At 39.6% G+C, this 26,310-nt stretch overlaps 1 protein-coding gene across 4 annotated transcripts in view; it reads left to right on the forward strand.

Moving 5' to 3' along the window:
* Positions 1–233: 233 nt before the first annotated feature.
* The window catches only part of wu:fj29h11 (uncharacterized), a 53,780-nt gene continuing 27,703 nt past the window's right edge, over positions 234–26,310 (forward strand). The window contains exons 1-29 of one of the 4 annotated variants that reach the window (XM_028567165.1): positions 234–305; positions 689–777; positions 1,825–1,920; positions 6,135–6,934; positions 8,202–8,400; positions 8,504–8,862; positions 10,051–10,176; positions 10,258–10,455; positions 11,234–11,374; positions 12,011–12,268; positions 14,986–15,166; positions 15,290–15,456; positions 15,614–15,757; positions 17,105–17,283; positions 17,723–17,895; positions 18,049–18,273; positions 18,433–18,542; positions 19,399–19,614; positions 20,733–20,859; positions 20,972–21,194; positions 21,335–21,482; positions 21,848–22,025; positions 22,185–22,362; positions 23,267–23,393; positions 23,517–23,636; positions 24,170–24,320; positions 24,419–24,531; positions 25,459–25,609; positions 25,782–26,024. In XM_028567165.1, coding sequence (XP_028422966.1) covers positions 6,146–6,934; positions 8,202–8,400; positions 8,504–8,862; positions 10,051–10,176; positions 10,258–10,455; positions 11,234–11,374; positions 12,011–12,268; positions 14,986–15,166; positions 15,290–15,456; positions 15,614–15,757; positions 17,105–17,283; positions 17,723–17,895; positions 18,049–18,273; positions 18,433–18,542; positions 19,399–19,614; positions 20,733–20,859; positions 20,972–21,194; positions 21,335–21,482; positions 21,848–22,025; positions 22,185–22,362; positions 23,267–23,393; positions 23,517–23,636; positions 24,170–24,320; positions 24,419–24,531; positions 25,459–25,609; positions 25,782–26,024 — 5,224 coding nt within the window. In that variant the 5' untranslated portion in view covers positions 234–305; positions 689–777; positions 1,825–1,920; positions 6,135–6,145. Of the gene's footprint in view, positions 306–427; positions 778–1,499; positions 1,640–1,824; positions 1,921–3,880; positions 3,966–6,134; positions 6,935–8,201; positions 8,401–8,503; positions 8,863–10,050; positions 10,177–10,257; positions 10,456–11,233; positions 11,375–12,010; positions 12,269–14,985; positions 15,167–15,289; positions 15,457–15,613; positions 15,758–17,104; positions 17,284–17,722; positions 17,896–18,048; positions 18,274–18,432; positions 18,543–19,398; positions 19,615–20,732; positions 20,860–20,971; positions 21,195–21,334; positions 21,483–21,847; positions 22,026–22,184; positions 22,363–23,266; positions 23,394–23,516; positions 23,637–24,169; positions 24,321–24,418; positions 24,532–25,458; positions 25,610–25,781; positions 26,025–26,310 lie in introns of those variants that run through there. The other 3 variants (XM_028567166.1, XM_028567168.1, XM_028567167.1) reach the window with 3 other exon arrangements.

The raw sequence follows: 26,310 nt of genomic DNA on the forward strand, positions 1-26,310 counted from the left end.
TACGCCACCAGTAAGAAAGACCGTCTGTCCATCATCTCAGTTAGTTCTCTCTGAAACACCAGTAAACTCGTCTATATATGTGCAACCAATCTGCTCTTTCACACTGAAAATAAAAAGAGTTAGGGTCGGGATGATACGGACTGAAATGCATCCTTTATTAGGAGATGACACGTTTCTATTTCTATATCACTTTATTACTATTAATGATAAACATTAACAAACAAAATAAGGGACAAGACAAACCCCCAATCATTAAGACACATATACCAGCAGAAAGCTGTGATGAACAATCATTTGTGGCTGAAGTGAGTGGTATTTTGAGCTATTTTTGTACATGAACTTTTTTTTTTTCAGAGTTCAGTAGTTGTATTTACTATCTTTTTCATACAACTTGAATGCAGCATGGTGTTAGCTAGGTAGCCTGCTAACAGGCAAACAATATGAGCATCTTATAAGTTGCGCTTCTTAATTTTGTACCGTATGGCACTTAATTGCAGCGGTGTGGACCCGAAACACCAATACTGTGACACGGGCTATTTTAAAGCTCGTTATTGAATGACTTAAATGATTAATTTAAAGTTATATCATTATACTTCTAGTATTAAAATGTTAGCCACCATAGCAGCTCCGCTAGCGAAAGTAACGTTACGTTAAACTGGTTCTACATTGCCATTGTTATTTTCTTCAGCACACAGACGGAGGATGTTGAATGAAAGAGTGAAGATACACAGTCGACAACTGCGACTAAAGGCAATTGCATGTCTGGGACAATAACAGGTAGCTAACTTAGCTGGAGAGTCAGTCAGTCATGCTATTTTAGTTAGTTTTGTTGTTTTAAAGTACTGCTAGCGTAACTTAACATTAATTGGCATTACTTTGCACGCGCTTTTTGCCAAATAAATAACAGACGGTAATCTAATTTATTTGGCAAAAAGCGCGTTCAAAGAGGAGGAGGAGACGTACATTGTATGTGTGGAATTCTACGATGTCATTTTTGTTAGTAATGGAAGAGAAATGTAGTAAAGTTGAAATATATTTGCCCCATAGATAATAATGCCAGGGGCGTAGCCAGACGTTGTAATCCTTTGGGACTTTGCGGGGGAGTCTGGGGGCATGCTCCATTTATGTCAGCTAGGGCCTATATGCACTATTTTTCAAGCCATTTGATAATAAATTTAGAATGCTAAAAAGTCTGTACAGCATTAGGGAAAACATGATAGTTGCCAAGAAAAAGAATCTTCCTGTTTTGTATCTAATTGTTCCTCAAACTGTCTTCATCATTGTGAATCCAGAACACAACATGCTGAGGATGACTCATTTTCACTTCTGTCACCTAAAGAGAGGCAAAACTTGATGTTATTATTTTTAACTTGCATAACATGTGTAGGGTAGGAATTTGGCTAAAAATGTAAGCCCCCCATCTGCAGCCCTTTGCTGCGTGTCATCCCCCCCTCTCTCTCCCACCTTTCCTGTCTATCCACTGTCACTATCAAATAAAGGGAAAAGCCCCATACAGTGTGGGAAACGGGATACAATCGACAGGATACAAGGGAGGCAGCAGGCGTATATGTCATGCCAAGCAAAATCATAACCCTCACTGTAGGTGGGAAACGTCTGTGTTAACTAGGCAGGGTCAGGGGTGAGTACTTGTGTCAACTTCAAAAAACTGGCTTAGGTTCAACAAGTTATTGAACTATGTGACCTTATGTTTTGACTGATTAGTTTTGACTCTGCGTTGCATAAATAAATTAGCTTAGCCATTGAGGCCAGTCACTTTTCTGTTATCATCACCATTCTCTCTTATATTCTTGTCCTCATCATCAGCTGCCGAGCTTTTCCCATGCTGTAAGCTACTGCCCTAGCTGTGAGGAGAGAGAAGACATGATGCACTGACCACAGTCACAAACTGACCAATTCAAGGTATGTTATTGGTGGCTTGCTTTTACCAGTAGCCCTATAAATGCACACAGCTGTTTTCTTTGTGACCATTGACTTCTTTTATTCTTTCAAGCAGAATAGTTTACCTTATTGTATAAAATCTGGATACAGAGACTGTGGATCAGAGTTACATTTAGTACAAGAAAGCACTGTGCCTTTTCCTTCAATTCAAATTTGCATTTAACATTTAATTTATTATGCAGCTAAGCAATGCAATCAGCAACACCAATGCCATCTAGTTGATTTTTTTAAGTAAAAAGACAGAGGGACCCCTTTGAAATAGGCCATGCCAGTTTTTCCCTCACCAAAATGTAACCTAACTTTGGAGGGTTATTTAACCCCCTTCCCAACAAGCTAGCATGACAAAGATCAATTCTTGGGTTTAATAAATCAATTTTGGATCATTCAAATAAAAATGGATTTCAATGGGGAAATCGATTATTTACACCCAGCCTAGTTGATATAGCTCATCTAGTGGGTTTTGGGCCTTATGATTTCAGTTTCAGTTTGGATGACTCGCGCAGCCGCATCCGCAGTCCAAGTGCTCTAAGTCAAGCAGCGCAGCAGTGAGGAGAGACGGATACAATACAGAGAGCGAGAGCGGACTGGAAGAAAGATGCCTGAATATTAATGCATTAATATCCATTTTGAATTTGAACATTTATTTCCCCTAATGGAAGTGTTTTGGGCCGTTGTAGCGCTTTTGCCGTGGTCGGCCACTGTAGAATACCCTACAAGAAAGGGATAAGCATACTTTGTTCAAGGAAACGTATAGAGTAGGGCTGTCCTCGACTAAAGAAATTCTTAGTCGACTAACACTTATACGATTTTGTCGACTAATCGATTAGTTGATTTAATTGACAGCGCTGTGCGTTTTGAGAGGTGGTTAAGACTGGAAAAGCACAATATAAATTTAGTTAATTAACCATCTGTAAAACTGAGTTTCTCCACAATTAATCCTGCAAAAGCACCACTTTAAATCTTGTGTTTACCATAAATGTGCTCAGAAGGTTCTTGGAAATAAGTAATTAAGCATGAATAAGCATAAAAAATAACTAATCAACTAAAGAAATCTTAGTCAACTAAGACCAAAACGACCGATTAGTCGACTAATCAACTAAGAGGTGGCAGCCCTAGTATAGAGAACTATTCATTTCCAAATACATTAGCTGGTGTTATGCTATGGACATTATACTGTACATGTCAGAAATAACATGTAGTCATTGTTAAAGTTATACTATAAAACCAGAACATATAGGATAATAAATGGCGTTACATCAATTATTATTATTATTATTATTATTACAACCAGCAATGAAAGCATATGAGCTAAGTGAGATTTTCTTAAGAAATTTACCAGCCCCGGAGGTATTACTAGCACCCATGCAATAAAGCTCATCCTTCCATTTTTTTTCGTTTCGTCCCAGACTCACTGGTGTGGAAAGGAATTTAATCTCTGTTTCGTTTCTTCAGCAGTTGAGGTGATCAGCTGGGGCAAGTCAGGAATGTGAAACTCAAAGCCAGTTTTACCCCTCCCTTCCTCAGTCACATGATCTCTTATATTTGTCATTGATGTCACCAGTTTGATTTACTTCTATTACCATGTCATCTGGTAAATACTATATCATTAGGTTTTTGTCTTTGCGGAACAGACTTAAATGAAATAGTGCCTCAGACAAATAGATTTACTGTAGGTCATGAACGACAGGCAGTATGCTTCTCTACTGCAACTCCAGCTGCTTTTGTTTTTTTATTGTCGTCTCTTTTTATTGCTTTGCTTGTGAGCTATGGCATAACCATTTCCAGGAATATGAGAGTGTGACTGTTGGTCACAATCAGCCATAGTCTGAATGAACTTACCAGTTACTTTCAGTTTCATTTCTCTGTGACTGCTCAGAATGAAACACAATAAAAGGAGGAGGGAGGGATGGGAGTTTATAAGCTAAAACAGGAAGGTTGCCTGTTTATACACAGAAGTTCTGCTTCTGATTGAGATCAACAACACATCTTGTAATTTGAAAGAATAGGTAAGATTGACCCAATCTTTCTCTCTACTTTTTATGCAACTTTGTACTCTTGACTTTAGTTTGTTCACCTCTGTCTACATATGTTGGCAATGTTTCATGTTTTGTATGATTTATTTCTGTAATTGAAATGCCATGGTTTATCAAATAAGAAAATACTGTTTACAAGGTGGGGTAGTATTATAGATGGGTTGATAGTGTAAACCTTTTCAACTTTGTGATAGCATTTAATACATTATGTGTTGTGCTGTCTGTCAGATTTGTATGTATAGTCATAAACAAACACTAAGGGTTCATTTGGTGTGCCTCTGTTGGAAAAGAGAATAATCTGCCTTGTTATGCTCGATTTATCACTATACCTTATTGGCTACCTGGTTTGACGAGTGACAGTTTGATCTGGTAGGCAAAATATTTGGTGATGAGCGCCCTCCAAATCAATATTGCAATTTTTGTTTTTGTCAATATTGACAAAACTATTTGCTAGGGCTATTAAGTATTGAATCACCATACTTTCTCAGTACTGACCAAAGTGTGTCCATAGCATTGAGTATCACAAAGCTGTCAAGCTGTCATCGCAATTGTCAAATCAAATCAAATGTTTGGATAGATTGTTAGTCTTATTCTTTCATCAAAATTTCAACATCTAAATCAAGAAATCAGGAGACTTTGCTAGTTATAGACATAATATATTTAGACAGGGTTATTGTGCAACTGTTTGAACAATGTATTTATTTGTGTTAATAATAATAATAATAATAAAGCTAATACTAGGGGTGGGCGATATGGACAAAAAATAATATCTCTATATTTTTTCCGATTTTTGACAATAACGATAATTAGATGATATCCTTTTTAAAAATGTGTTTTAAAAGTCTGAATTACTTAATCACTGATGATAATAATGGGCACAATGTTGAATGAAAACAGTTCTTATTTATTTTCTTTACAATTTAAGTATTCAAGTAAAAACAATTCAAAGACAAAATACTACTATACTAATACTAATTGAACTAGTGTAGGAACATTGACCTCTGAGTAATGTAGGTTGTGCAGCATACAAGCAAGATGAAATCATAATAATAAACAAAGGGCTCTGTTCTGTAACATATTGCACACAACCATGTCCTTATTGGAAGCAGTCCTGGAGCTGATAGGGCAGTGCCAGGCCAATCGATCGCCGCCATCTTTGTTGACATTAGTGAATGTGTAGCGTTCCAATCTATGGTTCCAATACGTGTTTTGAAGTGTTTTTTTCTAAGTAATTTAAATACTCGATAATGTCAATTTGCACATTGTTAACACAACAATGATGATATTATAATAATATAATATAACGATATATATCGCCCACCCCTAGCTAATACTAATAATTACATGCAGCCTCTTTCATATACACATAGACATTTGATTCATTGTTAATACGAAAATATTGATTGTAGCAGTTTTAAACTACTAAACTTATATATAGGCACTATAGCCAGGCAGATGGTGATTTTAAAAATCCAATAATTATACATCTGCGAATGTCCATTTTTTTAAATTTAAGAAAAGATATAACAGAAACAAACATTTCTGGTAAGGATCCCCTCCATTTAATTGAATTAATTATGACCAAACTATGTACTGAGTGGGACATGTTACAGTTGAAAAATAAACTACTGTTACTATAGTCTGGCTCAACGGAAGTACATTGCTGGGATAAAGCCTGACGCGCCGGATGACCAAACTGCAGCGCTGATACAGTGCTGTGGAGAAAGGTCTGGCAATGCGAGACCACTGTTACTACAAAACAACAACATTTCTGTGCTGCAATTTCTTTTTTATTTATCAGTTAGCATACAGTGTGTGCTGGTATAATTTATCTTTGATAAGATAATAGTGGCCAATATATCAGCCCAGACAATTTCTATAAATGGCACCAGTACATTTCAAACAATACTTAGCCCTCATATTGATGGCTACTGTTGTAGGGTTTCCAGTATATAGGTTTCTGCATCTTTTTCTTCTCTCTCTAACATTAAGGATCATTCTCTGTTGGATATTTATGTGTCGTTTGTGTGTTTTAATACAAATTCCTAAACCACATGCATGTAGCTTATTAGTGAGAGCACAGACTACTGGTAAACTACTTTGCAGTGTTCTGTTATTAATGGTCTCTTTTCTCCCTGATAGCATTGTTCAAAATGCCGACGGTTCTGGAGAATATAGTGGCCATGGTGAAGCAGCACCCAGATGGGATCCCCCTTAAAAAGCTGGCTGTATTCTACAACCAGACCTACCGCAAGAACCTGACTTTATCAACACTGGGTTTCGACTCCATGGCTAGCCTGGTAGCCTCTCTGGACAGGGATCTGGTTGTGGAGGGGGAACTGGTGTTTTGCAAGTTCAATCGCCATGATAGTCGGATCGTAACTGGAGCTGGAGCATCAGCAAAAGCTACAGAAGACAACAAGAAGATTGAGAACGTTCTAGAAAATATTGTGGCCATGATGAAAGAACACCCAGATGGGATTCCTCTGAAGAAGGTGGCTATAGTCTACAGCCAAATATATCGCCACAACCTGGCCTTAGCCTCTTTGGGCTTCAAAACTATTTCCTGCCTGGTAGCATCTTTAAAAGAAGATCTAGTTGTAAGTGGGGATTTGGTGTTCCATAAGATTCACCAGCCTCAAAATCAGCCTGTTGCTGAGAAGCCAGCAAAAGCCACAGACGACAGCAGGCCTGCAACACCACAGAGAACTGAAAAACTTATTGGGAAGAGTAGCACTACTCAAAGTGTTACAGTGCCACAGGTGGATGTCAACTCTCACTATGTGCCTTCCAATCCGGCAGGAATTAACTTTTTAGGTCCTCCTTTGATTAGCACTGCCTCTTTATTCTCCACCGACTGTCTTCCTGTTAACCCACTCTTTACTGCGCCCAAGCCAGCTGAGAAATTGAGCCAACAGCAGCTGTACCAAAGGGTCCTAGAGGTCAGTTATGAAAACAAATAAATAGAACTCTGAGTATTTTTCACTCAGGTTGTATTTATTCTGTAAGCTTTTGTTTCTAATGTACATATCTGAAGATATTTGACATTAAAGCAACAATAATACAATAACACTCATTTAACTTAAAGCTAGTAAGTGACCTGGAAAGTGCATGTTTCATCCAAGCATGGTGCTAATTACCCTGACATAAAACTTGACACAAACCAATGCGCAATGACAGTGTAGACATTTAAAATAGGCTAGATATGGGGTTACGAGTCCACAATGTTATTGAGGCTGGCAATAGTTGGTTAGCAAGGCACGTTTACAATCCAAATGGAAACTCCACAACCAAATATCTTTAAAAAAAAAAAAAAAAAAAAAAAGTCACAAATATTTAGCTTAATGAGTTAAAATGCTCAGTAATATCCCATAACAGCTAGGCACTACTTTTATAAAACTCAAACTACAGAAAGTTGTGTATTTGTTGGCGACTATTTTCTGTCATTTTCTACATTTGGTGCTCTAAGTATTTATGGCAGCAGGAAAGTATCAGTAGTCTGAAGGATTACATCAAAATAATCTCCTATTCAAAATAACACCAGCCTCATCCTATAACTAATGCTTCATCACAGTGTTGTACATTAAAAATGGACATGTCAAATACCAACCGAGCAATGCAGGCAATTGCACTGAGAGAGACTGGGAGGAATGACGGTTAGTTTTCCCTCTCTGCCCCTAATTGCAGGTTATTTGGCTATGTAGTAATGTAAGCATGGGTGCTACTTTTGATTAGTTCACTAACCTATTATAAGGCTTTAAATAAGACCCATGGAAATCCATCATTCCTCAGTTTACTGATGCGGAGAGAAGGAGTGTTAGTGCCCAGACCACTGCTTTTGAAACAAAAGCTTTAAATATATTAAGTCAAAACATTTCCGTTCAAAATTGCTATCCATGTCCGACGATTACCACAGTGAAACTGGGGCCATGGTGTTGATACTTTGCATTTGTAATCCACGTTGGCTGACTTTTGACAATGTAATTCTAAAGTATATTCACAAATATATTTGAAGAGTTTGAGTTACATATCAACTAATAACAATTCACAAGCATATAGTCGTTAATGATTTAAACAAACCTTCAAAAGCATTAAGCCAATCGCAAAACTGACCTTTGAATTTTACAGCATGCAAAGTAATTACCACTGTCTACCTTTTGTACTGTATGTGAACCAACTGGGCAGTAAAAGTTTATTAATATGTTCCAGGTGATAAAGAAGTACCAGTTGAAGGCTCCATCAATGGACGAGCTCCAAACCTGCTATTTTAAGAGGTTTAATGAATCGCTCCCTATCACACAGTACATGTCTCTGTATGACAGCTGGGAAGCATCTTGCCCCAAGAAGCTACCCACTCAATCTGAACCAACAGCAGATCCCAATACTGTTGTATTGCAGACAACTACAGGTAGCCAATCATGACATTGTTCACTTTAATGCATTAAAAATGAGAATTGCCACTTATCCATACTTGCATACTAACAAATATGTGTTGCCATATCCTTCCCCAGTAGCACAGGGTCTTACGCAAGAGCCTGAAGAGGAACAGCAGCAACAGGCCATTGCGTCCAACTTCCTCTCGGACTCTGACTTTCCAGTGCTGGGGGCAGATGTGAGCTCGACCAAAGAGAAGAAGAGCAAAATTACAGATGCAACCCAGAAAAAAGGCAGTGCCACTGTCTTTAAAGAAGCTTATCATGCCCAGCTGAGAGAGGTCCATGGAGGTAATATGCGGGCTATCATGCAGGATGAGGAAGAGCTTGCACGGAGAAGGCGGAACCGAGTCCTGGATCAGGATTCTGTCAACAGTTTAATGGAAGATGTGATACGAGACATAGCTGCTGAGGGAGAGCTGGTCACCAAAGAGAAGGTGAGGAAAAAGGTGGTGAACTTAGTTTAGCATAAGGTCTAGAAGCAAGCTAAAACGGCTAGCCTTGCTCTGTCCAAAGATTTAAAAAAAAAAATAAGCCCATTACCAACCCAACTGCAACTAATTAACACTTTATATCTCTTTTGTTTAATTTATACAATAACCTAAAGGTAAGTTGTGGTTTAACAGGGGTTGGCACTAATTTTTGCAGGGTGCAGTTGCTTCTGATTCAATTCAATTTTATTTTTAGTATCAAATCATAACATAGGTTATCTCGAGACACTTTACAGATAGAGTAGGTCTAGACCACACTCTATAATTTACAAAGCCCCAACAATTCCAACAATTACAGTAATTCCCTTAAGAGCAAGCAGTGCGACAGTGGCGAGGAAAAACTCCCTCTTGGGAAGAAACCTCGGACAGACCCAGGCTTTTTTTTAGGCGGTGTCTGACGGGCCGGTTGGGGGTGTGATGAACAGTGGCAATAATAGTCACATTAATAATGGAACAGTGACTGGATGTAGCAGGAAGCTGCAGGGTTCAGCAGGAAGCAGATGTCTCTGCTAGTTGCCTGGCAACTTCACAGTGATGACAAGAAAGGGAAGTCATGACCAAGAGTCGCCTTCTCTCTTGCCTTTGTTGTTTTATTGCTACATTTCCTGGCATATTACCTGTATTACCTATACCTGTCAATCAGTGGAATAGTGTGATACTGCCAGCATTGTGTCACCCATATGCTCCTCATATGTGCGATACAAACACTACAGGGACCCCCCTCACAAAAACGTTAAGTGATTTTAAAAAACCTTCATGGTACATTTTGCTACTAAAAGGTCATTCTGGTGCTGTAGTTGCATAAACAAAAATAACACTGCAATCCCTATAGAGTCTATCCGGGAGGCATTAATATAGTTATTTCAATCAACAGTAGCCTCAGCAGACCATGATGCAGTGTAGGAACAGGACATGTTGAACTTTCAGTAAGTGACCTTGGCATAATAAGAAATGTTAAAATAACCAAGTTCAGTAGTGAAAAGAAGTAAATATATATGATTTCTATTAGCCTTAAGAGCATCCAAGGGTAGGTTTTGCCCTCAATGTGTTACATTTGTGACTGTGTGTAACTAACTGATGTACTGTATCTCATTTCCTCATTGCCCCCTCAATGCCTACCACAACTGTATCCAGGTGATATCCAGGGTGTGTAGGCTTATGCAGATTCCCTCTTTGGATGTTGGAAGGATACAACCCTGGAAGATTCCGGCTTTAAAAGACCTTCAATACCTCATAAGAGAGATCAACATGTTCATAGAGGTTAGCACACATGCATTTGCGAAGAATTGATTCAACCTGGATATTTGGTTGCTATTGAAGTCCTTTTTCTCTTTCTATCAGTCTACTGAAGCAGTGACATCCATCTGTACCCTGTATGAGCTGGGCCAGTCACTAGCGGGGCTGAAGGACAAGAAGCGCTATGAAGAGCTGAACTTGGGGCCCCTCTGCAAACTCCCCCTCATCCACCGCATGTTCAAGATTGACAGTAACACTAAGGATGACGATATCCACCAGATCGAGACAATTGACATCTTAAAGGTTGGACTCACTTGCCAAATGACATTTAGCTGGTACTAAACATTCACCAATCACCAATATAATAAGTTTTATTTATAATAATTGCAGTCACCTTTTGTGTTTGAACAAAAATGTTTATTTTGATTTCACTTTCTCTGTTGAAAAATTTGGTTCTGGTAAAAGATAATGAGCTACAGTTCAAGGGTATGTTTGCAGATGTGCATCTGAAGTTACACAAAACATTAACTGTTAAAAAAACCACAACATTTTTCTCAGTTTCTGAAAAAAGCCCAGGTGCCAGGATAGTAGACGTGTTTCTATTAGCAGATGCAAATGAAATCAGAAGGGCAATGCAAAATAATTCAAATGACCTCAAGGTGCCACACAACCATATAGTCATGTGGCTGTGGTTGCTTTGGCAATATGGGAGCCATTGGGTGCAGCTTAAACATAAAAGATAAATCCCACAAACTGTATGTTTAGCCACATTAACTGAAGATGCTACAGAGCAATCTAGTTTGTACTGAATTCTGATCATTATCAATACAAAAGTAGCGATTGAGAACATAAAGTCATTATTATTACTAAGGTAATAAATCAACTGAGGGTTTATAATATTTCTCAGACTTCTATACAATATGACTTCTTTTTAGAACCATCCATACAGTTGTCGCTTGTTTACCTACTAATTCATGATTTCTGTAGCTTTTCAGTATGTGGGTACTGTCTTGTCTGAACATTTTTACTTTCAATTTTTAATTCTTGCCTGAATGTGTCTACTCTTGCTTCCATTGTTTAGCAAATTCGTGTTTTTAGGAAGCAGCAGAACAAGCCAAAAGTGGACCTGGCTGAGTTCATGAAGTATCTGTCTGACCACTACAACTGTGATTCTCCCTACGAGCTGGGTATCAGGATACACAGCCTTGGGCTGCCCATAGGGGTAAGAGACATGACCTATGGCAACCTTCCAAAGTTGTTTCCTCATGAGTTAACTATTGTTGTTTTTTTATTCTGCACTTATTTTATTTTCACTATTTCCCTGCAACAGCACTAATCTTATTAATTTCTGTAAACAAATCACACAGAAGGTTTACAGCCTTTTTTGTGGTCACCAACAGGGGTAACTAGGTCAAAAAATGGTTGACATTGGTCCCAATCTGTTTGTCTGCATAAATGGCCAGTAATGCCAAGTCATTGTTGAGAATATTTACATCCTCTATCAATCTCTTCATTTACTGTGTTAACCTAGTCAGGTCTCAGTGTCCTCTTATGATCCAAAGTGTAATGCTTTTTAGGCAAAACGGATTCATACAAATATTATTGCACAATTTTACGTGACAGACTTATGCACAGCTTTGTTTCATTATTTTAAATCTATAGTTTCACCCTTTTTTTGGCTGACCTTGTCTGGCAATTAGAGTTTAATGGAATGAAGTAAATACTGATCAGTTTGCTATTCATAGAGCTTTAAAGTTATTTAGACTGAAAATAGAAAAAAAATACAGTTGAGATGAAAAATACATTTGGTTGTGTATAATTCTCAGCTTGATTAACAATCCTTCTCCGTCCCCTTCAGACCTTACTGAAGGTGAGTCGATGTGAGTACATGATAATGGACCAAGCCAGGGAGGTCATCCAGAAAGAGCTGGAGGATGAGACCTACGAGCGGCTGAGAAAGATAAAGAAGACCGTGTTGGAGCCAGTGCAAGGAGCATCTTCCTTCTCCACGGGAAGCTTAGACCTCAGGAAGAAGTACGCTTCTATGACTGCAGCCGAGGTAGCGCTGGCAGTCTACTCAAACGCAGAGGGGGTGTTCAGTCCCAAGATGGCTAAGGTGGGTCCTAGACACTGCTAGATGTATTCTATTAATGAATCCCATGCTTGCTCAGATGCATCAAAAGAGCTTGCTCAGTGGCAGTGTCGGCATTTTGTGTCCACTTTTTTGGGAGCTCAGTGGTTATGACACTCTGGTTTTGTGTCCTTAAATTGCTGCCTTAAGCTGCTGGGTGTTAATTCCTCTAAACCTCCCACAATGAGCCATTTGGGGGGTATAACAAAGAGTTACAGTGCTGCTCTCTAGTTCTGAACTCATTTACAAAATGTTACCCTTAATCTCCTAATCCTTAATAAAGGCGTAAGAAAAAAAGTTAGTTTTAGCTGATGAATACGGGGTAGATTTAGTGGCTTAACTCATCTTGATAGCTGCCTACTTGTACATGTTCTGGAATTATCTTTATCCTGGAGAATTTATTCAACTTATCTGCAGTCTTTGACATAACAGGCATTTTTTTATCATCATTAAAATACCAATCATTATTAATCATCCAGGTCAACATGGCCATCTCCATTTGTTTATACCCCATCTGTTTCCAACTAGATCATATCCTAAAATGGAAAGATGGAAGCACGCTATTATCTCTGCATCACTGTATGTTGTATCATTAATATTTCCTTTATATTATATTAATAAGAACTAAGCTATAAAAACTATAAAAACCAGCTTCAGACCAAAAGTACATGCAAACATGTGATGGGTCAAAAAATGTGACGAGACCCCCAGCTCACGAGATGAAACGAGATTGGGTTCTCGAGACGAGATTTTAACACTATTTTAAAGAAAGCTTCATTGAAGGAATAAGACTGGAAAAATAGTCCTTTATTCAATCAAAAGTCACAAAATGAAAAACGAGCACTGAAAGGTTTTGCCACAAACTCAAATGACTGGCTTCTCTCCTGTTACAGCGTTACTTTCTATCTATATGTACGGTGGAGAGATGGTCTCTTTACTCAGTCAACCAAGGTTAAAGTGTAAACTAGCCTGTAAGCTTATTTTACTATTGTTTCACAGTGATTACGTTCTAAAGCACAAATAAATTAGTATCAAACACTCAACAGATGAGTTTTGTGAAGACAAATGCTCTTTTCTCCTAGCCTGGAAATCCAGACCCAAATGCAAATTCAAATTGTGCTAATTTCAAGGTCAAAGTCAGACTCCTCCGTCATGCTGGCTGCTGCTCTGCACTTGTGTACTGATATCGCCACACACTTTTTACCTTGACTAGAGACGTAATTGCGATAGGATCAAATGGGGCTAGGGGTGTAAAGTGGGGGCCCTGTTACATACTTTCCACCTCCTTACTTCTGGGGACCTTGCTCAGACCTGAACTCAGCCTTCACTTTGATCTTAAACACACACCTGTAAAGGTTGGTGACTGCAATTTGAATGGAATAGATTGAACTGTGAAGTAAAGTTTTTGATGTCATTAAGTTGTTCTGCAGACACAGGCGGGGTGATGCATGTTTGAAGCAAAAACTATGTAATGGAATTAGGGCTAGGCGATATAGCTGAAAACTGTATCGCGATATAAGTGTTTCATATCGGTCGATATCGATAATTATTGATATTTTTTATGACCTATTTAAAATAAGGACCAGGATAAAAATATATTAAATTTAAAAAAAATTATTTTAAACTTAACCTTCCTCTGATTATAATCCCCTCAGTTATAAAAGCAGAAATGTCAACACAACCATGGAAAACACTCAAATAATTAAAATGTAAACATAGGTCTAAAATCACAATGAACACTTAACAATTGTCTCTTAACATTAAGGTGCAAACTTAAAGAATAAGTAAGAAATGCTTAATAAAGTGTAATAAAATAGTGCCAAATGTTAAATATAAGAAACCTGAGAAAAACTATTTTCTGCAGGTTTAGTGCTAGGTTGGTAACCTGGCTTCTGGACAGTGCTCAGCATGTCTGCCTCCGTTATTTCTTTGTAGCGTTTAGTAAGGTGCTGATGCAGAGTACCTCTCCATGGTGGTCTGCTGCTTGTAGTGTTTAGTAAGGCGCTGATGCAGAGTACCTCTCCACTGTGGTCTGCTGCTTGTGCGGTGTAGCAGCTGCAGATGTTGTTGGATGTTGCTGGCGAATACGGCTGTGCTCCAAAGTGTGAGCGCGGCTAAGGTGGTAAAACAAGTTTGTGGTAGTACCAGTGTTGGTGGGGACGACGGCCTGACCTATAAAATCCCCCAAAAACTGCCATACTGACTTTGTTTTATCAACAATTTCCTCGCTTGCTGCGGCACTCACTTTCCACTTATCACTCCACGCTGGTTCTGTTATTGAAGAACACGAGACAGCGATGTGGCACAACCAAACTTGATACTGTTACATGATTGGCTGTTAGAGTGTCACTCCCTACGTTGCTAGGTTACCAGAGAGTGAGTGCCTTTGTTCATGCAACCAAACTTGCTTCACAACCTCTGGTTTCTTCTGATGAAGAAAAACAAGTTATCAAACATTTTATCAACCGCATTTTCTATTGATATTGATTACGTGTCTATCGCGAGACATATTGTTATCGTTTTATCGCCCAGCCCTAAATGGAATGCTTTTTTATGTTTACACATGAACAAAAATTAAATATGATGTACTCTAGAGAAACTTGTTTTTATTTTAGACCATAGTTCTCAATAGTCATTTTTGATGTCATGTCAATGATTACCATGTCTGTGATACATACCTTTTTGTTTAATTTCCAATCCAGCACATCCAGAACTTCCTGCTGCAGGTGTCAGGTAACCGTCTGGCAACAGCTCTGTTTCAGCTGGCCATCTGTGGAGGCTCCCTGGCTGTCCCACAGGACCTGGTGCCCAAAGATAAGACATCCAACACCACCGAACAAACTAAAGATGCAGACAAACCCACCACATCCCTCCCCAGTGAAGGTATTAATGCAGGATATAGTGTTTCTGCCATATCATATCCGCTATTCTGATAATGTCTGCTATTGATGTATCTGGTCCACATTAGTCTATGATTTACTGACATTTCTGCCCTATGTTTCACAGCGAAAGTGAAACAGTACCTTAAAGACAGCCTGTCCTCTCAGCACACAGCCATCACTTTAGCCCACATGGCCTCTTTGGAGAGGAAGTTGACCAAACACTTCCAGGTCAACAATTTCCTCTCTTTAGAGCAAGGCAACTTTCTGGAGTACCTTGTTAAACACATTCAGGTAAAAGTTTTTCCATCTCTAAAACCGTTTACTCTAACTCTCAGATTCTGTGAAATATAGATCTAAGGCATTTAACAGCCCTTGAAAACATCTCCTGTTTTTGCCACAGTAATAAGATACAAATTCATCCTGTTTTTTTGTCTCTTGTTGTGTGCAGCTCCTGCAGGACACACTGGGGTCTACTTTGCCTCTGAGCAGTGGCTGCATGGAACTTGTGGGCACTGGTTTCAGACCCACCAGACAAGACGTGTTTGAGTTCATCACACAGTGTGGTGACATAACGTCCACTGATCCAGAAGAAGTGAGTCGTTTAAAGACACACACAAAGTTGTTCAAAACATACACTAATTACATGCCACTTGATCACATGATAATACTGAGGAGGCCTAATTTATCAAAATGATATTTCAATACGATCCAGCTTACTACAATGTGCTACCTTGACAAGTGGCTCATGTTAATGCTTGGTGATTAAATCTTACCGTAATGTTATAAGGTTACAACAAACTTCTACACGCTCGTAACTTTATTTTTAGTATGATTGTTTTGAGCACGGTTAATATACAATTACATTTTGCCAAGTAACGTTAGCTGTATGGGTAGTCGTCTGTCTGTCTAATCTAATGCTAAGTTAGCCAGCTAGTGCATTTCAATCCGTCTGTCTCACTCCCCGCCGCTAAGAGACTTAAGTCGGGATAAGAGCGGACAAAAAGCCCTGGGGGCACATCCACAGTTAGCTCCCAGCCCAACTACAGCAACCTGAACCTAGCCAGTACAAACCCCAGCGCTGGGTGCTAACGACGGTAACAGCAATAACAGAAAGTTCGGGGAACATATCAGATCCAGGCGGCTGGGTCTGGCCAAAATAGAGCCACCACAGTGGCCATCCAGACGTCTGCAGTCCGCCCCAGAGATGCTACCCGGCCCCACCGGCGAAGTAAGTCTTCCAGCGACCGGTAGTAATGTTGCTACAAACCAATTTCCCACAAGTGCTGAAAACATTCGAGAAGGGACACTGACATCTGAAATGTATTCTGATAATGTGGTTTTAGCTGCTGGTTAATGTTAGCTTGCCTGCTTGCTGCTAACAGGTTAGCCATCACCACAAATAGAATCTAAGTAATTAAATAGAAAACACTGCAACTATTTCATTAGAATGTCATTACATTATTAAACGTGCTAAACGTAATATAAATAGATTAACTTTTCCTTGAATAGATGCATATAATCGGCAATGGTGGTTAACAATGAAGACAACAACTCCCTTGATCCCACACAACGTCATCATAAGTCTGTGTTTACATTATAGACCGTTCATATCCATGGTTTTCTATTGACATAGCATTTCTTATGATTTCTTTGTCATCTAAGGACGAATATATGTAGACTAATAGATGATTAACAGTTAACTGCAAAAAGTAATAAAAGGATTTCAGTCAGACAGCACAGCAGCTGAGATCTAAGGGTGATTATACCGCAAAGGCCCAATATCCCAAAATCTTCCCTACAAAACCCAGATCATCAACCTGGTTTACAGGCAAACAAAGTTTTGACCTCCTCGGATGGGGGATGGCTGTATATGATCTGCCTGTAAAATAAATGTTCTAGAAGGTGAGAGTAACATCAACATTCACCCTTCTTTACTCAGCTCTCCCACATTGAGTCAGCACTGAGATCCCACTACCGGGTCCGGGACAGTCGTGACCTAGGCTACGGCACTCTGCAAATGCTGGCTGGCCTGGTCCAACGCCAGAGAGGGCTGAATGGAGGAGGACAGAGCCAGGTCTACTACGAGTCAGCCCTGTTTGCCAAACACAGCAATTCAAGGTTAGTAGTGTATTATCAGACAGACAGGCTTTATGTTACATGCTAAGATAACCTTGAGGACATCATCAGGGTTATCTTAGTACACATTGCAACTGCTTTCACAGGCTGTACAGTACTTCTATTATGAATAAACTTGGTATGTGAGAAATGTAGAATGCTCCTTTAATGGCTCCAACTGTTGAATCAACAAGGCTAGGTGGAGACCCAGCCCAGTACATGGCAAGACCATGTATGGTCCAGCAGGAATGTGATCTGAAATTGGGAAGAAATTAACAACAGAGTTTTGAGTGGTTGGGTCCACCAACATTTTTTGCATCTGCCAAAAAACTTGACTTGAAATGTGATATGGTTTTGAGCATCATGTGTCAGTTGGTTTTCAAGATATTTTTCTAGTAACTGAAAAACAAAGTTTTGTCTCCCATATCCCTCCCATGAACAGTGTTGAAGGTGGGTGTGGATCAGTGGGACGGCTAGGTGAGATGTCCAAGGCCCACGCTCTGGCCAGCTTGCTCTCCTGCCCTCTGCTAGAAGATTTAAGTGAGTGGAGCCAATGGGAGCTGATCTTCAAACCCCTTCATGGCTCCCTCAAAGATTTCATTGAAAGAAACGCAGGTAGGTCTCTAGGAAATCTACTCTTCCTGTGCAGTGAAATTTTAATTGTGCTCAATTTTCCTCAAACATGCCAAATTAAAGAAAGAAAATTGTAGTTAATGAACATTTAAAATTCTTTTTGAGGATTTTTTCTATTTTTTATACTTAACACAGCTAATACAGGCCTGGCAGCGTTGGAGGTGACACCAGGTTTGCTCCTCAGGATCACCACGCACACAGGAGACAAGCATTTCTCCAGTGCAGCAATGGCCCTCGACTCAGTCAGCACAGCTGGCCACCTTGTGTCCATGGTAGTAGCTGATGGGATCGTCAATGCTCCCACAGCCCTCCTGGCCAATCACATGCAGAGCTCCCTGGCAGCAGCTGTGGGCAAAGAAGGTAGTGATGCAAGTTTTAATTCCTTGCTTTTAAATTCCCTTTTAATGCCTTTCTAACTTGCTTCTTAGAAAGGAAATATTTAAAGCTAGCATAAGCCATTATATTTAAAATGCAGCATGATTGTGTCATCATTACTAAAATAAGGTTTGTGTTCCTTAGATTTGTCCCAGTCTGAAGAGGATGTGTCATGTTACAGCAGAGTGGCCAAATTCCTCTTGGCATGTTTGACACGAATCCCCACCAGAATCTGCCAGGCTCTTTTGCAACAGGTTAGTCACAGTAAATTGTAGGATCAAATCATATACCTTATGTTATTTCTGGAGAAAGGGGTTATGGTGAAGTGTGTTTTGGATTTTAGAATAAAGATAGTGGGAGAATACACAGAACGGAAATTTCAAAAGGAGAAAATACTGGCATTAGCATTGTTGTCAGAAAAGATAGTATTTCAACTTAACATGTTTCCTATTAGTAACTGTATTACATATTGGACCTTGAATGTCATTTTGATGCAACATTGGCTTGTAACAGGTAGAATGGTGCTTCTGTCATTCCCACTCCACGTCCGGAACACTGTTCTTGCACTATGTAACTTGGGCGGGTACAATCTCTCCTGTACATTAGTGAAAGGTTGTAAAAAAAAAAAAAGAGGGCTTTAGCCTGTGAATTTAATCTGCTCAACCAAATTGCTAAGGATGTGGTTGTTTATCAGTCTTACAGTTGTCATTCCATAGACTTTTCCAGCAAGCCAGTCAGGTCAGATAGATACATCAGCTTTTTGAATTACTGGTAATTTTTTGAGTTGCTGTGTACTATCTTCTTTATTTTAGCCCGTTTTTAATTTTCTATTTTCTTTAATTAATGTTTTTAATTGTTTTTGATGTTTTATGTAAAGCACTTTTAATTGCCTTGCCCTCCTTGAATTGTTGCTGAAATGTGCTATAAATGAACTTGCCTTGCCTTTACATCAGACACAGGATTACAGCTATCATTGTAATCCTTTATCATCACAATCATGTTTTTTTATTTTTGCATAATTACCAAACCTATGTTGAAAGAAGTGCAATCCGGTTGTAACTCTAATTAAGAAATGATGTGTATGTTCTTGTGTGTGAATGTGACTTCCAGGTGTTTCTGGAGCCTTTCTCTCTTGTCTTGGGCCAGGCCAAGTCTAAACAGGTCCTGATCACTGTAGCTCAGTCTGACCTGAGGCACATGAACTGTCTGCATCGGCTTGGTATCCTCCTGGGCATCACAGACTGGATCAAAGACTACCAGAAAAAACTGAACCCACAACAGATCCAAAGCTGCAACACACAAACAGCCCCTGTGGAACAGGCCAAGGTCAGAATACAAGTCCGAAAAAATTAGAAAAACAGTACTCGATTGGATTGGATGAATCCTATTTGAAACTGACAAATATCAACACCGGTGCAATTATTGTGCTTGGACCTTGTACATATATTGCTCTAAACTTATACAGTGTTGATTACAGTACATCTTTCTTGGGAGAAAACAGTAATGTGATCTACAGGAAGTTATCTTTTTTACATTCTCAGCAGCAGTATCAGTGAAATAAACAGAGAAAGAATTGGCCCCAGTTTAACTGGCAAGTGATCTCTGGTTAGTGTAATACTACTGCTGCACTAACCGTTGCTTTCACGGGTTAAAACGTCAAACATCGCCATGACACGATCCTATCAGCTGTCACCAATTAACGTTAATTCCAAGTGGAACTTGACCACTTGCCAAAATGAATCTCTGCAGCCGGTGTCTGTACTCAGCCAAATATCATTTGTGAGGGAAGAACATTCACTTTGTTACATCATTGTACAACCGCAAGCGGAACGTTTTGTGGTTGTCCACAATACAAACCAAGTGATAGGCCTTCTCTAGTAAAAACGATCTAGTAGTTGTATTTTCCCAGTCAAACTTCTGTTCATGTCATACCAATAGTCTAAGCTTATCAGTTTGATAGTTCTGAATCTTGACCTAGGAGTATTTGGAGAAAGTTGCTTGTGAAAAATTAAGTTTGCCAAAGTCAATATGCTACTGTTATTTTCATGTGCCAGATACTTAATCAACATTTCATATATTATGCTACTTTAGTAAAATAAATGTTCATAATGACAGAGAAATTGTCTTTTGCAATTATTTGAGTTCTATTTTATGTCATTTTCAAGCTGGATTCAGATTTGAAGTTGTAACACTGAAATCAGATTCAGATTCTATACTATATTCAGATTGGATAAAATGCTATCAAACTCAACCCTAATTGATTAAAAAAGTACTATGCATACCTGTCCTTAGTTATTCATTTTTATTCATCAGTGATTGAATAGTTAAATCAGCTTACCCCTGCATCTTATGCACACTGTATGTTTAATGTAAAACAAAGCAAACAGATAATGATTGGCATTGGCTTGGCTTCTAATTTCCTTTTCTTTTTTTCTTGTCTTCAGCCTAATTTGAAAGATTCTGAGACCATCAGTCTGTCAGCTCTAAATATCAATGAAGATGATTATCTTGAGGATAACACAATGGACAACAGCTTTGCCTCCTCCCATCTCAACCAGAGCCTACAACAAGGTGATTTAAAGTAGTACTCCACCACAGCAATCTACATTTTCTTTTCATAATGTATAAGGACTCTACCAGTTTCCCTTTCTATCATTTGATTGCAATTTATTTTTACTTCTAGTCAATGGCGAGAAAGACGTAGTGGTTGAGGACATAGAGGATGAAGAGGAGCTGTATGAGTTGGCCTCAATGCCTAACGGAGAGACATCAGACGTCAGCAGTGAAGCTGAAGGGAGCCTGGACGAGGAACAGTCAGAAATGTCCGATTCTGATGAAATGGATGCTGCCAGCTGCCAATCAACGACGACATTAGGCTTCCAAAAAGCCATCATTGAGGACATTAGGTTTGTTCTCATATCGTCTCCTTTACAATTTCCTACACAATGTCCACCAAAGTATCATGATTTGGTTTTGCCAAGTAGGGCTCCCTAAATGTATAGCTGATCTATACTTTGTTCTTCTGTATCTTCTTTTTCTCTGACAGGAAGAATGAGTTTGGTATTGGTGTGGAATTGACCGCTGAAGGCCAGAAGCTGATGCAGGTCCAACAGGACAGGCTGGGCCGCAGTTTAGACCGCCTCTCCACCGAACTCTACAGCAAAGACACACACTTTGTCCTGGAACTCATTCAGGTGGATTCCTAATATTTACATCCTGAAAGATGATGCTTGATCTTGTGTATTTTTGTTCATTTATTGTAAGTCAAATTTGTGAATATTGCGCCACTCCCAAGTTAAAAGATTGTCTAGTAAACAAAGAGAGCTAAAAGAACTGAAGAAATATATTATACTTACTACTGATTAAAGAATCACATAAAAAAAATTTTTTAAATCTCTTGATCAAGTGTGATTTAATATATTGTAAAAGTAAAAAGCCATTTGAGATTTTTATTCACTCTGAAGATGGCTATCTAGAGTTTCATGTCCTAGTTTAATTTGAAATACAGTATGTCTGTCTAAAAATGACTTAATATAACCTCTTTGTTTCCATTTTTCAGAATGCTGATGACAACAGTTACCCATCAGATGTTGGTGTCATTCCAGCGCTGGCCTTTGTGGTGGAGAGAGACAGCATCTCCGTTCTCAACAATGAGATCGGCTTCAAGGAGACGAACATCAGGGCCATCTGTGATGTGGGTCGCAGCACCAAGGGCAAACACAAATATGGATACATAGGTAAGTATTTACATGATGCCTTGAAGGAGCTCAGAAAGTCAAGGCTCATTGTTTGAAATGTCCAAGCCTTTGTCACCAGAGGATATACTATGAAGTTAGAAAACGTGACCTTGTCTAAACATGGTCCGTTTATGATCCTGATTGTTCTACTTCTCATAGGTCAAAAGGGCATCGGCTTCAAATCGGTGTTCAAAGTCACAGACCGTCCGGAGATTCACTCCAATGGCTTCCACTTGCGCTTCGACAAGACCTGCGGCCCCATGGGATACATCCTCCCCCACTGGACTGAAGATGAGAAGCTTCTAGACTCACAGCTGAAAGACATGAATCAGCACAGGTTGGATGATTAATAAACAGTAGGCTTTGACTGGTCATAGTAAGGGAAAAGCACAGATGTTAAAAATAACGTTCGATGGCTCTGTTCTTTTCAGATGTCCAAGTAAGCCATGGCATTGTGACAGTGAGCCAGTATGCACAATAACTGAAGCAGCTAAATGGATTTCAGCCATCAATTTATTATTTATGCCTGTATAAGGTGTAGGATGTGAAAATATGCCAGCTTCACACGCTGCATTTCCTAGGGCTGGGTTTAAAAAAACACAAAATTCCAATACAAATAGATTTTCATTTGAATGATCAAATATCAATTCATAAAATCTGATCATAGAATCAATGTCTGTCTATATCATATGAAACTACATGAACTAAAGAATCCATTGGTGCCAACTATTCTATGCTAGCTTGTCGGGAAGGGGGTTAAAAACGCTCCAAAGTCAGGCTACATTTTGGTGAGGGAAAAACTGGCATGGCTACTTGTACAATTGTAGAATGTCTTTCATATCCAAGCAAAATTGGTTTTGCAATATTTAGCAGATGGTATATGGCATTTGTTTGTTAATATTGTCTCTGGTGGATTTATGAGGACTACGGTTAACTGCTCCTCAGAGCTCTGCAGGGTAAATCCAGACAGCTAGCTAGACTATCTGTCCAATCTAAGTTTTCTCTCGCACAACTAAAACAAAATTATTTTTTTTTTAAGATACATTTTTTATTATTTTTAGATCTTTTGAACATACATAACAGTCAAACACAACTGAACAAGAACAACATACCTCTCCCACCCCCCACCCTCTGCGGTCTCGAGGAAAACCAGAGGCTGGTCAGAGCACGGAGGCGGATCTGTCAAATCGAGACTTACTAGTTTTCTAACTACATCACTGTATTTTTTTTTTTCTTATCAGCTGGACCACTAAGATCTACCTTCCTCTACGCTCCGAAAGCCATCAGACCAGAAACCTGTTTCAGGACGTGCACCCATCCCTGCTGCTCTTCCTGCACCGCCTGCGCTCCATCTCGATCTACAATCAGGTAGCTCTTGCATTAACACCTTTGCTGACATGTATTTTTGAAAACAAACATCATTGTTTCAATCCTAAAACAAGCCATGAAGAATCATCTGTTTTTTATACATCCTCGTCTGTTTCCCTGCAGAGTGAGAAGCGTCTTGTGACAATGACTCGGAAAGATCTGAGTCACAATGTGTTAGAGGTGGAGCACACAGAGGGCATTGAGCGCTGGCTAGTGGTCAAAACTATGGTGCAGCCCAAGAAGGTAATGCAGAACATATCTCATCTCAAATCTCATTCTGTTGCTTTCTTTTCAGGCACGCATATCATATCTAGATCTCAGAACAATAAGTGGACATCTGTTCCTAAATTCCATCCTTCCTGGGAAATTAATAAAAATGACTGTAACTTTGCATTTTTCTGACGTGCTCCTGTGTTGGCACTATATAACTGTTCCTCGTTCTGCTCCATAAAAGTCTTTCCCTCTCTGCGTCTTGCCAGATGTCGTGAAAACTCAAAAAAAAAGAAAACTTTTTGGCAAGCTTGATCTTTCAGTCTGAAATGACGCTATAATCCCTGCCCCTCTTCTTCAACGTTACCGTTCCCTTTCCCATAAGCAGCCACCAGTTACCAGCTGTCAGGTTATGTAAGAGAAGAAATGAAGCTGAGTGAGAAAATATGTTGAGACGTTCTGTGCTCTAGTTCCCCAACAACCATTTAACAGGCCCAAACTATATTTCTGTAATATTTTTTGTAAGCTGTCGCATCTATTTTGACATTGATCTGTTTTTGCTTCAGATCAAAGAGGATGTTGAGTCCACCGAGCTTGCCCTGGCTTTCCAGCTTGACAGCAACATTACAGAAAGTGACATTGTATGCCAGCCGCAGAAACAGCCTGTCTTTGCTTACCTGCCCCTTCGCAGTTTTGGCTTCCGTTTCATCATCCAAGGTGAGAATAGAGTTTTGAATTATAAAGCTATCCATTAATGGAGACACCGTTCGTTTGCTGAAGAAGAAATCTGACTCTCAGTTGATACTCTTTCTTAGGTGACTTTGACATCCCTTCCTCTCGTGAAGATGTTGACAGAGACAGCTCATGGAACCAGTCGCTTCGATCTGAGATACCACAACTCTTCCTCCAGGCCATGGATGTCTTCACTGTAAGACCATACTGTATCTACAGTATTTACTACATATCTAGTAATTTATTAAGAAAATGTACTAAGAGATCAAATGAGATCATGATGAGATGTTACTGACAGGAAACCTGATCATTAACAATAAAATAAAATAGAAATAGAATATAGTAGAATGCAGCAAACTAGAGAGAAGAAAAAGTTGTATAAAGCATTCAACTAGGACAAGGCAAAAGGACATTGAAGAAGAATATCTTATAGGTCATATGGTAAGTTCAGCATAATGTGCTACTGCTTTTGTCCAAATAATAATTCCAGTGGCTACTCCTTTCTTGGCGTTTCGTTGATAGGGCTGCGACACCTCACAAGGGCTTAATGGAGACACCTGGGTCCCAGGTCAGGGTCATGTCGAGCCTTACCTTGTAGCATTTGTATTACTCAGTAAGGCTAGTGATAGGCAGGTTGAGAGCCCTGTTCCCATACAAGCCGATATTGCTGAGGGCAGCGTGGGATTCCAAGCCATTTCTTGTTGAATGTACTGTCTGTTCTGTCCAGCTTCTCAACTTTGGTGTATGGAACCTCATAGATCGTCAGAGGCCTCATCAGATGGGGGAGCAATCCAAACTGCAGGCACCAAAGTTCTAACTTCCCTTGAAGTAGGGTCCTGTCTATGTTAGCAAGGCCTTTGATTGTGTCTTCCTGAAAGCTGCACTTTCACAGCAGTCACTGGTTTTATCCAGCAGATCAGTCAGTTGAGCTTATAGGACTTGGTTTTACATTCCCTTATTGTAATCGGCTATCATTCCTTAAGTGAGGTTAGGAGTGTAATTCTTCACTAGCGGCCATTAGTTTTGTTGATAGGCCCACGACACCTCTAGAAGGCTCAATGGTGACACCTGGCACCCCTTCCACTTTTGTTAAAACCAGTGTTCTGTTTTCTGCTTATTCCAGCATCACCCAGAGTTCAAGGGGCTGAAGGGCCTCTCCCAGTTCCTGCAGTTTATCCCCCTGCCTGACGAGGTGTTGGACTTCTTCAAGCCTGTTGCTGGGAAGATTATTCAGATGCTCAAGGGCAAGGAATTCCTGCCTACACTCAGCTCAGGTATTACTCACACATGCAGGTTGTGAAATTTTAAAATCTCACAAAAACAGCATAAGCAAAGCAAAAATATTTCTAATATACCACTGCTGTGAGTTTAATTTCGGTGTACTAGCAATGAAAAGCATTGTATCTAACCCTGTGAGTGTTCCTCTCTCTATGCTTTCTCTCCCAGATGGTAAGGTTGTGTACAAGCTGCCTTCCCAAGTGGCCGTCTGTCACGACGCCGTGATCCGTGACGTGATTGGCGGAGACGAGCTAGAAAGGCATCTGTCTCTGTCCTATCTCCATCCGGGTTTGAGCCCTGCACCACCCTCCTCCCTGCTCGCTCACCTAGGAGTTAAATACCTGCGGGGATCCGATGTTACCACAGTAACCACAGCCATGGCCAGGGAGCTGATGGAAGGCATCCATTCAGGTGTGTTGAAGGGAGGAAGAAGGAAAGGGATGGGGAAGGAGAGGGAGAGAAATTTGATGGAAAGTCAATGCATGTTGCTTCAAATAATGGCAGAACACAATGGATTATAACTGCTGACAGAATGCAGTGTGTGTAATAGATATTTTGGGCATTTTCCTGTGAGACAATGATAGAAATTTTGCATTCCTATATATCTATGATAGCACCAGATACTTGAAGCATTTGCTGCAAGCCATCACTTATTAAACCCATGCTATTACAGCCTTGTGATATGTGAATAGTAGCA

The sequence above is a fragment of the Perca flavescens genome, chromosome 21 (genome assembly GCF_004354835.1).
Source record: "Perca flavescens isolate YP-PL-M2 chromosome 21, PFLA_1.0, whole genome shotgun sequence".
Taxonomy (NCBI): Eukaryota; Metazoa; Chordata; class Actinopteri; order Perciformes; family Percidae; genus Perca; species Perca flavescens.